The sequence below is a fragment of the Topomyia yanbarensis genome, chromosome 3 (genome assembly GCF_030247195.1).
Source record: "Topomyia yanbarensis strain Yona2022 chromosome 3, ASM3024719v1, whole genome shotgun sequence".
NCBI lineage: Eukaryota > Metazoa > Arthropoda > Insecta > Diptera > Culicidae > Topomyia > Topomyia yanbarensis.
The window spans coordinates 415,812,471-415,827,006 of NC_080672.1; the positions used below are offsets into that span (position 1 = coordinate 415,812,471).

The window sequence follows — 14,536 nt, forward strand, 5'->3', positions numbered from 1 at the left end:
GAGGTATTACGATTGTACCGATTTATATGGGAAATTCCAGTGTATCCTTACTAACACCCCTGTAACTCCGAAAGCAAGAGTCAGAACCGAATGAAATTCAGCAGCAGTCAATGGCATTACTGTATCTTTCATTTGAAATCAAGTTTGTAAAGATCGGTAGAGAATTCGTTGGGGAATGGGTGTGATATTAGCTTAGGAACTTGGCGGGTTCCCCGGGGCGTCATGAACCGTCATTGGTGGCCAATGTGGTCAAAGTTGCTTTGATTGATCATTAGTGATCCAGACCCGCAAACTAGAGTAATGTTACATCAATTTTATTATGTTTTACATCATTTGAACATCATGGTGGTACCAGTTTATTATGGGAATTTGCTGTGTGACCGCACCCTTCAACCCGTAACTCCGGAACCGGAAGTCGGATCAACTAAAAATTCAATAGCAGCTTATGGGAGCGTTATACCTTCCAGATGAAACTAAGTTTGCGAAAATCGGTTCAGCCATCTCTGAGAAAATTGTGTGAATTTAAATGACACACACACATACACACACACATACACACACATACATACACACATACAGACATTTGCCGATCTCGACGAACTGAATCGAATGGTGTATGACACTCGGCCCTCCGTAGTACAAAGTAGTAGTAGTAGTACAAAACTCTCTGAGAACATTTTAAATTGGCATGTGTCTGAAGAAACCTCTTTATCAGATCACAGGCATATAATTTTCGAATATAAAGCTGGGGAAACCCTAACAGAAGTCTACAGAAATTCTAAAAATACAAATTGGGATTCTTTTTGCTCCCAATTTCAGGGTGAAAAAGCATGCTTTGAAGTAGAAATACTAACTAAAGAAGCACTAGAGATCTCGTCAAACACTTTAACGTCTAAACTTATAGATGCTTATATTAGAAACTGTTCAACTAAAACGCGCACATTCAATAAGGACGCGCCATGGTGGAACAAAACCATAGAGAAACTTAGAAAAATTACTAGGAATCTCTTCAACAGGGTCAAACGTACAGGAAAGTGGGATGAGTATAAAAAGTCCCTAACGGTTTATAACGTAGAAAATAGGAAATCTCCAAGAAAGAGTTGGAGACTAATGCGCGAACGGGTTGAACAAACTCCCGTCGTAGCAAGACTACAAAAAGCTCTCTCTAAAGATCATACAAACGGGTTAGGTAATGTGAAGAAAGACGATGGAACTTTCACTATAGATTCCTAAGAAACACTCAGAATCATGATGGAGAAACATTTTCCTGGTTCATTTCCCATAAATAATACACAAGCAGAAAATCAAATGGAAACAGAGCCTAACTCAAACGAAGCTGATACCGAAGCTCATGAAATAGCCAGTGCTATATTTACAGAAGCAAAAGTTGAATGGGCGATTGATTCCTTTGAAACATTCAAATCTCCGGGTATGGATGGTGTACTGCTAATAATACTACAAAAAAGCTAACAGCATATTATTCCACACCTGACGAAAATCTTTAGGCTGAGTCTAGTACTAAACTATATACCTACGAGCTGGAGACAAACAAGGGTAATATTTATACCAAAAGCTGGGAAGCGACTTCCAAAATCCAATCAGCTTGACCTCCACATTCCTAAAAATAATGGAGAAAATGATGGACCTACATATTAAATCAGAGTATTTAAAACAATCTTCACTGAGCAAGTTTCAATTCGCATATAAAAATAACAAATCAACAATAGATGCGTTACACATGCTGTTCGGAAAACCGGAGAATTCTATCGTAACAAAAGAAATTTCACTGGCTGTCTTTATAGACATAGAGGGAGCTTTCGACAATGCATCTCATAGCTTAATGAGGAATGCTATGAAAAACCATGGGTTCGATATCTACACAATAAATTGGATCAACTCGATGCTTATAAAGCGTGAAGTAACTAGCACGCTTGGAAACACGACACTGACTATGAAAACAAATAAGGATGCCCTCAAGGCGGAGTTCTATCACCCTTATTGCGGTTATTGGTTGTAGACGAACTATTGAAATTATCAACTGAAATGGGATACGAAGTGATTGGATTTGCAGATGATGTTGTAATCCTCGTGAGGGGAAATTTGACACTGTTATCTCCAATAGAATGCAATTTGCATTAAACTTCACTTTGAAGTGGTGTAAAAAGCAGGGCCTGAACATTAATCCCTCCAAAACAATCATAATCCCATTTACTCGAAAAAGGAAATATTCTTTATATACACTATTGCTCAACGGCACAATAATTGAATTGTCCTCTGAGGTGAAGTATCTGGGATTGACACTAGATAAAGAAACTAAACTGGAAGGCACACATTAAGCAGGCTATAAGCAAGGCAACAAGTGCTTTTTGGGTGTGGAGTAGAACTTGCGGTAAAAAATGGGGTCTCAGACCTAGTATGGTTTACTGGTTATACTCCACAATTGTCAAACCAAGAATAACATATGCCCCGCTAGTATGGTGGCCTAACACAAAAGAGACATCAACTCAAAAAAGCTAGGTAAACTTCAAAGGCTTGCTTGTGGAGCGATAACCGGTGCCATGAAATTAGAAGCAGTAAAAAGCGCACTGAAAATAACCCGTCATAAACAATTGTTATCTGGAGACTGAACAGAACAGTAGGGTTCTGAAGGATTTTCCTATAAACAACCTCGTCATTGCAAACGAAGATTGGCTACAGATAATGCCGAACTTTGAAACTCCCTATAAAATTAATGAGTCTGAACGGTCTGAACCTGGGAACATGGTGGCTCTATTCTCCATCCAGGCTCAGTACTTTTCTACACAGATGGGTCCAAAATGAACTATTTGACGGGATCTGGTATTACAGGACCAGGACTAAACACTAGTATTCCCATGGGATAATGGCCGACAGTTTTTCAAGCAGAAATATATGCCATTCTAGAATTCACCTATGTATGCCTGAAGAGTATGCAAATATCTGCAATTTCAGACAGTCAAGCAGTACTAAATGCCCTAAGGGCTCCTACATGTCGCTCAAAACTAGTATGGGAGTGCATCTTTGCACTCCAACAATTGGGGGAGAAAAATCAGGTCGATTTGTACTGGGATCCAGGACATTGTGGAGTTGCCAGGAATGAAAAAGCCGTTGAGTTAGCAAGAAGAGGGTCTTCCACTAATTTCATCGGACCAGAACCATTCGGTGGAGTCTTATCGTCTGCCCTCAAAATGAAGCTGAAAAAGTGGGAGATCACTGCTATAAACAACAATTGGAGTATCATAACTGGACTGCGACAATCAAGGCAATTTATTTCACCTAACGATAAAAAAAGCCTGGAGTTGCTTAGATTAAATAAAAAAGAACTATGCATCATGACAGGATTACTTACCGGACACTGTCCAAGTAAATATCATCTTAAGAAGATTGGTAAACTTACATCTGCGGATCGGAAAGTGAAACATTACAGTATTTGCTTTGCGAATTGAGTGCACTGGTGCAACGCAGACTTAGAGTCTTCGGTAAAGGAACACTGGAGCCTTTTGATATTTGGACTGCAAATCCCAAACAGGTAATAAACTTCATCCGAAGTGTAGTGTCTAGCTGGGAAGAGTGTGTATCTCAATAAAGAGAATCACTCATCAATACTGATATGTCATAGTTGATAGTACACTTGGATTAAGGATAGATAGACCCAAATGTTGGTCGCAGTGGTCCGTCTCCAACAAAAAACAATTGTAGCCATATTCTGCAAAGCAAAAACGGGCGCTTCCAAAAAAAGAGATTCGACTGGTCTCACTCATTTGATGTTTAAAAATCACTTTCTAGTGAACAAAACGGCACCCGGAGAACATACACCCAATCACCGGAGCAGAGTGCCGATTTGTCTGTTTACCACCAAAAACAAACATCAGCCGTAAAGGTAAACATTTGCTCAGTTTGCGGGCCTGATGCATAAACAGTACTTAGTCAGATTCGACACTCGTTGCTTGTGTATCGAAAGTTTCAACCAAGCAGCAACAGCAAGCCATGACAAATGGTGTGGTTGGTCCAGATACCTCGGAAGCGCTCCAAATCCCGCCAAAAACCCTATGCAGTTGCGGTTCCCACACCTAATCAAACGCGATTATGCTAAATTCGTTAATTCGTTGATTCGATTCGGAGCGAAGCGCGGGGAGCTGAACTCAGGTGCCGATGATGGTTGCCAGTTGGTCAATGATCCGAGAAATAAAGGCTATAAATTCCATTCCGGCCGGCTTTCCGTTCGTTCACTGGGTAGGGTGTGGGTGCCATCTGGGGGGAGGGTACGACTAATGCATGTACGTGGAAGAATTTTCGCTCCAATAGTTTCGTTAGTTTATATCGCTCGGATATGCTGTAATACACTTAATTATGTTTTAATAGTCCTATGATAAACAGGTTCATTGAGAGGCGCCACGGCTGAGACGAGGATGATAACCATGGTAACAGTAAGTCGCTGCTACTAGCAGTGATGGTTTGGAGTGAATCAATTTACGGTGAAATAATTTGCAACCAGCAAGCGGGTTTAGATAGACTAATTGGACTCGCTGGCTAGAGCATCTTCAGAGCGCTGTCAGTGAGCGATCGAGGCTGAGCTGAAACGGAATGTTGCAATGCTTTTCTCGTGGGTGATTTAAGCAATGGCAGGAAAGGTATCACTATTCGACGGGGATTCATTTTCCCGTGGAACTTAAATCTGCGGCACGATGGACGTTTAGCAGGTTAATAAGCTGGAACAGATGAAGTGCTGTGCGTGATAAGCGATTAATGATGCTATAATCCAAAAATCAGCTAAAGCTGAAACGTAAATTCATTGACTTCATAGAAATTATTGCTCGGAAAGGGATCCTTGTTTCATCGGAGAGTTTATTTCAACTAACCTACATTTTGAAAGTATACATTTAATTAGAAATAATTTAAAAAAATTAACACTATGTAGTTCTAGAGAATTTTTTTTTGATAAATTTGTATCTTGAAATTAGTTGGCCATGAAATTTCTATGCCCTAGATTATTATATTTTTTTAAGTAAACAACTTTGCTGAAGACACTAAATCTCCAGAACTGCGACAAAGTTAAATACTAAATATTAATCACAAAGAGGGCATAGATATTTCTAGCCAACGTTGTCAAAGATCGCGATTGTCTAGGACGTGAGTTCAAGCAGCTATCATTTTTTTTCTTGCTAGTTTGCATTTGTGCCGTAAAAAAATTAATTTGTTTTTCCCCTTACGGTTCGTATCTACAAATCACTGCACGCGTCTCCTATAATCATGATGTGACGATACATTTACCTCCCGAATGACCTCCAGTCTTCCCAGCACCCGCCAAGTGCTGAACGTGATACGTCTCAAACTCACCCAAAACCGGTTAAAACCGGTCTCCAGCTCATCGCACTTCTCTATTCTAGCGAAGTACATAGGTACCCAACTCGTCGCAGTAGGTCATGGATCGTCTGCTGCTACGTAACAGCTTGGGTCAACAACAGACCCATTCAATTCAATTCGTCCGTCATTCGTCAGAACCTCACGCGATAATCGACGCTTAAAGATGCTGCGAGTATCCCTCCCCCCGCTTATTCACTTACCTTCAGCAAGGCAATTACCAGCTGCAAGGGACCACCCTGCAGTACGATGGTACTAATGGTTGTCGCTATCTGGGTGGGAGCCGGTGGCGAAGGTGCCCCCACTTGAGCCATATCTTCATGCAACTGCCGCTGGAGTTCGTCCAGCGACGTAACCCCGTTACTCCCGGTGGATTCCATTTTCGTTGTTCACCTAGTCGCACTTAACACTGCTACTCTTCACTTTTCAAATGAAAAAAATTCACTTGCACTGATTTGACACCAATTTTCCAGAACACACTCGGAAGCTCGATTCTTCCTCCCGAAGCGTTGAACAAGACTCGAACTTAACACCAACTCGCGGATCTGTGCCCCTTTCCCGGGAACCGATTACAACCTTCCACCTTTTTTTCCGATTGAGCACGCACAAACAAACACACACTCTCGCGCACGATACCGGTCAGATCTTTCTGCGCCTAGAACACAGAGCACACTCCCTCAATTAGCCGTGCTTTGGCTTTGGCCTGGTTGATTTTCTTCGCGGCTTCACCGGACAGCGGCGTCTCGACGCGGACGCGGTTGCTTGGATGATGATGCTAGAATCCAAAAATAATCGCGAAAAATTGTGTTGTAAACGAAACACACACACACGGCAAACACGCAAACACAAATCGGCCGGAAAACTCGTTCAGGCCACGTACGGATCGCTGTCGGAGTTGGGGACGGGGAACGGAATAAAAAATTTTCACACTATCACGAACGCACGATCAACTAATTTTCACGAATATTTTTTTCTGGTTTTGGCGCTCGGATGCCTGCAAACTTCTTTTCAAGCGTTTAAAGCGATTTAAGGCTTTTAAGCTGATGTTAAATGAATACTGATCAAGCAGGGTGGGCAGGCAGGGGTTTTTTCTCCAATAAAGCAAACACTCGAATCATTCACTTGATCAATCGAAACGGGGTGGGGCGGCAGGGTAATAAATAGTTGCTTGACTACAGCTCAACTAACTTTTCACACGACTAGGTTCCGATCTTCACACACGGGTTGCACCAAAGAGACTGCTGCAGTCGGTTCGAGTTTGAGTTGAGTTGACGGAGATGATGATCATGCTATGCTGGGCGAAGGAGAGCGCCCAGTCAGTGCATGGAATGTTGCTTGGGAGGTCACTACTTGGGGGCGATGCTGCGCGATGTAGTGTTGCGTCGTGGTGGGAGATTATATGGGAGAGTGCAACATTTGGTTTGTAGCCTCTCTCTCTCTCGTTCTCTTTCGTTGGGTGAAAATGCGTGATTGTTTATGTTGTGTTCGGTGCGCAACTTTATTGGATTTAAAGCTTCGCTTACACCAGACGATCATCCCTTTTCCATTGTCTTCATCGAAAAATTCACATAAAAATGAATTTTTCGGTTATATTTATTCTAATCGGTCGAAATTGTTTTATTCTAAAATTTTGTTGAATGCAACTCACTATCCAAGTTTAAGTAAATTTGGAAGGGACGCGCTGTTTGCTGTCATATATTTTAGCTAACTGAAGGCCAAGTCTTTACTTGTCATTCGTTGCAAAAACAAGAGATTAGGAAACCAAAAACCGAGAAATATTTTACCAATTCAAATGGATGGTTAGACAACATTTATTTATTTATTATCGCATTTTTCATCTGACCGGTGTTGATCTACATGAAATGTTGTTGGGTGGAAAAATCCCGTTTCAAAATTCACTTCAGAAGCAGACCTCCAATGCGCGTATAAACCCATCAACTCACAGAGGAGCAAATTAATTCAAAACCTGATTAAAAGTCAAAAAACTCAAATTAAGATATCATTGGCATGTGATGTTTTATTGTGTAGTGTAATGATGCGTTACATTTTATTCTCAAATATTGCGAATTTAATTCAAAAGCTCAAAAGAATCTGAAGCGATTTTTATTCAAAACATCCAGTGTAGTTGTAAAATAAGGCTTGTAGAATCATATTGTGAATTTCTAATCCTAATAAATTATTTTATTATCGAGCGTCATAGGCACATACGGGGACGGGCATAGCGTAGTTGGTAAATCGATTGCATTGCACGCAGCTCACCTGGGTTCGATTCTTAACCCAGCACATAGAATTAGATTTTACCAGAAGAAAAAGGTTAAAACCTCTACAATCAAAATAAAAAACCTGTTTTAATCCACCTAATGGTGTAATTGTGCCTTTCTCATTTATTCAATAGCAAGTTATATTCAATATATTTGTGGAAATGTCTATTACATTCTTGTTACACTTTGCACATATTTACAAGGACACAAACCTGATGAGCAACATGTTGACGATGACGACCTTGGAACAAAAAATATATTATTTAAGTGTATAAATCAGCATGAATTAAATGTTGTCTTCGTATAACATATTTTGGAATGCAGTGGGAGCGGAAAGGGATTATACCTGTAAAAGAGGATGTGAGAGAGGCCTAGTTGGTGAAAATGGATTCAGTCATCGCCGAATCCGATGTGACTTTAATTCTGTAATATGCCTGGTACCTTATTTCGGTTTAAATTCCTATGTAACCGTAGTAACTCCGGAATCAAAAGTCAGATCTGAATGAAATAGCAGTTAATGGGTGTATTGTATTTATCATTTGAAATCAAGTTTGTAAAAATCAGTGAATAATTTGCTGAGAAATAGGTGTGATATTATCATACGAACTTTGATAGTTACCCGAGAGTATCAAGAACCGTCATAGGACGCCAATATTTTTTTGTTTTGATTATAAAGGTTTTAACCTTAGGGTCATTCGCCTCTTTGTCGGGTTGGAGAAATCTCATTAGAGAAATATCTAACCCTATGTGCAGGGTTGGGAATTGAACCCAGGTGAGCTGGGTACAAGGCAATCGATTTACCAACTACACTATCTCCACCCCCTAAGTGGTGGCCAGTATGGCCAAAACTACTTTGATTGGTCTTTAGGGATCTAGGCCCACTAATCCAAGTAATGCTAAATCCGTTTCAACATGTATTGCATCATTTGGACATCTTCATGTTGCAAGTTTATATAGGAATTTGCTATGTGGCTGCAGTCTTCAGCCCATTATTTTCGGAACCGGAAGTGAGATCAATAAAAAAAATACAATAGCAGCTTGTGGGAGCATTAGAACCGTTCATTTGAAACTAAGTTTGTGCAAATCGGTTCAGCAATCTCTGAGAAAATTTAGCGGCTTTATTTGATACACATATGTACCCGCAGACATTTTGCGGTCTCGACGATTTGAATCGAATAGTATGTGACACTTGGCCCTCTGGGACTCAAATGGCAGGTCGATTTTTGAAGTGATTTCCTAATATGTAGATAAGAAAGCCAAAAATCATTTATATTTCCAAACCAAACTAACTTCATATCTGTATTGCAGAGTAGATTTGTTTCGTAATGACGTATTTGATAGGTCGATTGATTTGAGGGATCAACTAATGAAAGTAGTACTGTTCGTGACATCTTTGTTCAGGTTATAGCTTCGCCAAACGGTTGGCTGCTCATCATTTTAGTTTAGCTGTATAAATATTTTTTCAAGAACATGGTAAGCATGTTTAGTTTTATTCGAGATGATGCTGTTCGAATAATACTTCTAACATTGATAGTATTAATTCAGCAAAAATTATTAGCTTTTATAAGCCCACGATTTTGTCAGCCTCATATGAAAATTGATAGTTGGTAGTTTAATGAGCTCTAGCAGACAGCATATTTTTCTTATCTTAGGACCCTAATATGAAAAATCCAAATTTCAATTTTATTTTAAATTTTGCGCTGCCTGACACTATTAAGCGAAATTTATACTAAATAATCGGAAAGGGTTATGAAGCTATATCTAGAGACTAAAGAAGAATATCCTAAGAGCTTCGGTTTGTTAAATATCCCCGTTTTAACAGCCTAAAACTCACCAATGGACTGTTAAAAACGGATCTTCACTGTATTAGAATTGTCTAAAGTTGATGCAAGTTATTATGAAAATTCTGTTAGTTAACTTGAGTGCTTATGCTACAGAATTTGCGAAGTGAAAGGCTGATGAAGTACTATCTCTGATAGTCGACACTAAACTAACAAGCCATCAATACTTATTAATTTGCACATACGTAGTAGAAAGGCGTCTGGAGTACTAGGGCTCTAAATTTTAATAACTTTCCCTACCCAGTAATCTCTAGCTAATTAAATGTCGTTAAAATGTAAAAAAGTGTTATACCTAAATCGAAAATACAGCTAAGAAATCAACCGAATTGAGGCTAGCCTAAACACATAATTAATAAAATCGTCGATTAAAACCAACAAACGATACCGAGTTAATAGCTGAAAGTCATAGTAAGAATAGTAAGAATGTCGATAGATTCTCTCATCTGATATAAAATTTGTAGTAAAAAAAAGTTACAGTTCACTAAAGTACGGTGAAAGCTAATCTGCAAGAACCGAATTAACGATAATGAAATCGTATAGTTTATTTATGTTCTCATTCGTATTCATTACCAACTATTGGCAAAACTTATATCATAAAATGTGTGACAAAATCAATTTATCACTATAAGGTCAATTGATCTGATCTTTTCGATATCACATTTGAGCTGAGCGACTCCAAATTCACTTATAATATATGGCTATGGGACGAAATTCTCTAAAAATGTATATGGCGGATGAAGAGAATGTAGGTCAAAGGGGAGGGAGGAGGGGGGGGTTGATGTAGAAAGAGATGGTGTGAGGGGAAGCTGAGAGGGGGCTGATGGAGTATGCAACACCCAACCGCATATTATACCCACCATTTGAGATTTGGTTTATGAAAATCGGTTCAATCATCACCGAGTAATCGATGTGACTAATTCTGGAATACGTCCAGAGCCCGAAAATTCCGGAACTGTCGATAGTGGACATTATATTCAAAGAATCTTTGATTGGCCATCAGTGATCTAGTCTTGTAAATAGAAATGATGTTATCTAGATTTGCAAATAGAAAAGGTTTTTTAACCTTTGAAGTATTACGATTGTACTGATATATATGGGAAATTCCAATGTGGTCGCAATAAACAACCTTTAACTCCGGAACCAAATGTCAGATACGAATGAAATTCAATAACAGTCCATGGGAGTATTGTATCTTTCATTTGAAACCAAGTTTATGAAAATCGGTGAAGAATTCCCTGAGAAAAAGGTGTGAGTTTAACTTATGAACTTGGAAAGTACCGGGGGCATAGGTGGCCAATGTGGTCAAAGGTGCTTAGAATGATCATTAGTGATCTAGACCCGCAAATCCGAGTTATTTTATTTGAAGTAAAGTTTGAGCGATTCGGTTCAACCATCTCTGAGAAAAGTGAGTGAGATTTGAAAACACACACACACATACATACATTCACACACATACAGACATATGTCAATTTCGACGAACTGAGTCGAATGGTATATGAGACTCGGCCCTCCGGGCCTCGGTTGAAAAGTCGGTTTTCAGAGTGATTGCATCCTTTCTTTATGAGAAAGGCAAAAAACAGGCGCATATAGATCAGGAAACTTGTTGGTGATTGTGAGTATTGGCTTGAGGGTTTTGAGTCCAGGAGTACACCAAGGTTTCTGATAACTGACTTTTTCTCTTGCGATTGCCCGATGTTATAGCTCCCGAGAATTGGTTTTTTCATCGTGTAAAATATATTATAGAGCATTTGGACATGCTGAGACCCAATAAGTTGCGATGTCACCAGTAAAAGAAAGTATCTAGATACCGTTGAAGTTCGATACAGCTCTCTATTGACCGCACAAGAAGGAATAACTTGAGATCATCAGCGTATATCAGTTTGCACCCCAGGGGTAAAAAATAGTAAACGTCATTAAAGAATAAAGAAAAAGCAATGGTCCGAGATTGCTCTCTTGAGGTACACCCGAAAAAAAACAATGATTGCGACAGTGATTGGTTGGAAATTAATCGTAAAGACGCCCTTGCGCATATTTTTAGTGTATTGGAAGGAATCTCCTGAAGGCCACAATCCGCCTGAGTTGAGTTAGCCAATTCATTTTTAAACACACTCAAGAAGAGTTTCGCGACTAAGTTACAGATGTCGCTGGAAGTGTTGGATGTTTTATTTGCGAGACCAATTTCAGGCACATGGATTATGAAAAGCGGTTTCAGAACCTGTGAAAGTTCTACGGTTACATCCACATCGATTGCGAAATTGAGGGAGGTCTCCCTGTCGTTTGCCTGAAACGAGATATGAAGTCTAGAGAATCGTTTTCCATCTCGTCATAAAGAATTAGCTGGGAACAAATCTGGAGGATGATGTGCGCCTTAAGCAACTAACAGCTCAAGTCCATCTGAAACGGTGCATTTCATTGAAGCTTCTTCATTTATAAACAGGAAAGCCAGAATTCGATTTCGCCTATTATTAGAAAATGTTGATTCAGAAGCGCCGAGGAAAACATATCCGAAGGGTTATAATAATATATTTATAGTAACAAAACAGTAGATGTGCCGTGTTGGGTTAAGTCAAGTGCGAGATCTGTGTACTTCTGAATAACACGCTGAGTATTTTTTCACGTTTCTTCCCCTAAGAACTACATCAAGGTATTTCTTTATTGGGGGGCTCGGAACCGCATCTCGACCTTTGAGCTTTGTTTTAACTCTCAACTCTTCTCTTGTTTCTTTATTATCTATTACGTCGCAATTTAGTTCTCTTCGCAGTGAGCCATTGAGCTCCTGTTTCCGTGAGTCATTCAGCTCCCAGCCTTATCACGATCTACTTGGATAGTCCACGGCGGCGAATCTACCCTACTGTGAATGCCCCGGTGGTAGATTGTTCCTCAGACTGATGTTTGTTTCCGTGAGACATTTAGCTTCCAGCTTCGTACCGATCTACTCGATCTATTCCCCGGTGGTGGTACTAGCCTACACACGAGTTACCCGGTAATGTGTCAAGGTCGGTCCAGCGATTTCGATGAAGGCTGACGTACGGTTCACTGGCGCCCCGACGACCCGAAACCGGTGCTACGTTGCGTACTACTCAACTGGTCCCTGACGGTGGACTTAGTTTACACCGACAGAGAGAGTTCCACGGCAGCGGAATTTCTCCCGAAACCCCCATGGCGGCTCACCAGCCGACGACGCTACTTTATTAGTCCCTTCGCCACTTTCTCTGCAGCTTGGAGAGTATACTCTGTAGCCCGTCAGGGTAATAATTTAGCACTAGGTGGAAATATACCCTTTTTGTGTATACACTCCGTAGAGTGTATTTGTTTACGCAACATTAAGCTCACCGCTGTTCTGTACCTTTCACATTTAGTTATAAAGTTTTTTTTAAACATTTGTGTATACGTAACATAAAGTTTAGTAAGGTCCCGTTCTTCTTTCGCTGCAAAAGTGGTTTGGCTATGCTGTACCATTGCGATGACAGCTATGCGATGGTGCATTTTTTGGTGTTGGTTTTAGTGGAGTGCAGAAGGCGCCTATCGTAAAGTTTTAGTTAGTGACAGACCACGGACAAATACAGACGTCCTCGATACGCCAGTTCGGAACAGTTTCCAGTCACAATAGCCACAGCGCGAAGTGCGCGTGTGTGACGGAAAGCTATCCGTCGTGAAGTGCCGGTCCGTGGTTTGGGCGCTCGTTTAGTTTGTGGTGCTGGATCGCCGTCGGGGGAAGCTAATCATCAAGGAGTTTTCGCTTCACGGCTAACCGCAAAGGATCCAGACGCACCAATCTGCCCTCGTTGGGAAGGATAAGCTGAACGAGCCTTGCTCTCCTTCCCAGCTAATAGCCAAGGCGGGTGAAGTAGGGTGGACAGCGGCTGCCCCTGGGAAGAACACTGCGGTGTCTTCCGGGATTCTTTACGGGGAGCAAAGAATCCGGTGATTCGTCACCACCGTCGCTTTAGCAACGAGCTCGCGGTAGGTCGAGCTCTTGACGAAAGGATCCTTCTTCAGCTCGAAGATCATCTCGCCCTTCTGAGTGCACCTCGTTCTAACAACGTTCTCTTCCAACTCCTTTAGCTCTCGTCCTCTCTCACTTTCTTGAGAAGAGTGGCGTAGGACGTCTTATCTTTTTCTTTGATGATCAGTGCATCTCCCTTTCGCCTTCTGACGAGTCGTTCTTCTGCTCCCTTTTTTGCTTTTCCTTCTTCTTCTGCTGTTTCCCGTGTCTTTATTCTTCTGACCTACAACGGTGCTCCAGCTTTCTCCTTGTTGGGTGTCATCTTTTACTTCGGCAACAGCCACCGCATCCTCGAGCGTCTGATTTTTGGGTCCGCCTGGTCTTTTGCCTCCTGGCGAAGATCTTGTCCTTTTTGGAGTCACAGAAACTGGCGTGCTCTCCACACCAATCTGCTTCTTCTTACCCTGCTTCAGGGGGGTTAGGACGATAATAGCCTTAGCCGACGCCAAAACTCGCTCAGCTACATCAGCCCTCCGCGTTGCCCTGTCAAACTCAGTCACAGCAGACAGTGGCGCCTTTTGGATTCTGATTACCATCTCTTTAACCTTCTGGCAGTCGCGCTAGTGCACTGAGTGCACGCTGCTCTGAAAAACTAGAAAAATCGTCTTAGGGCGCCAGCGGCTGCTCGTTCAGTGGGCCATATGCGCGACTTCCGGAGGGTTAATGTCCTTATGAACATTGTTTCTCGCATCCACAAGCTTGTGGAGTTCCTCCACCATGCGCATCGCTGCCACTACTTTTGGCTTCTGTGGGGTGTAATTCGTCCCGCTCTGCTCTGGCTGTGGGTGCTGCCGCTGATGTTGCTGCTGCTTCTCCACCTCCTGCTCTTGGGGACCATCCATAAATGACGTAGCATTATTTGAGTGATTTTTAACACCCGCTCCCCCCTCGTAGCATTTTGTAACAAACCTCTAAATACACCCCCTGGGAATTACGTAGCTTAACGGTAATCCTCCCCCCGTCTCCCGTAACATTTGGTAGATTATGATATATCTCAAAACTCTAATAACTTGGAAAAATGGTGTTTTCGGAAAAGTTCTCGAGGAGGT

General features: G+C 41.3%; 1 protein-coding gene across 8 annotated transcripts in view; it reads right to left on the minus strand.

Moving 5' to 3' along the window:
• The window catches only part of LOC131690174 (titin), a 413,707-nt gene that overhangs the window by 309,374 nt on the left and 89,797 nt on the right, over window positions 1–14,536 (minus strand). The window contains exon 1 of one of the 8 annotated variants that reach the window (XM_058975745.1): window positions 5,583–6,612. The exons of the other annotated variants lie outside the window; for them this stretch is intronic. Within the exon in view, the coding sequence (XP_058831728.1) occupies window positions 5,583–5,759 (177 nt within the window). The 5' untranslated portion in view covers window positions 5,760–6,612. Of the gene's footprint in view, window positions 1–5,582; window positions 6,613–14,536 lie in introns of those variants that run through there. 8 annotated transcript variants of the gene reach the window in all.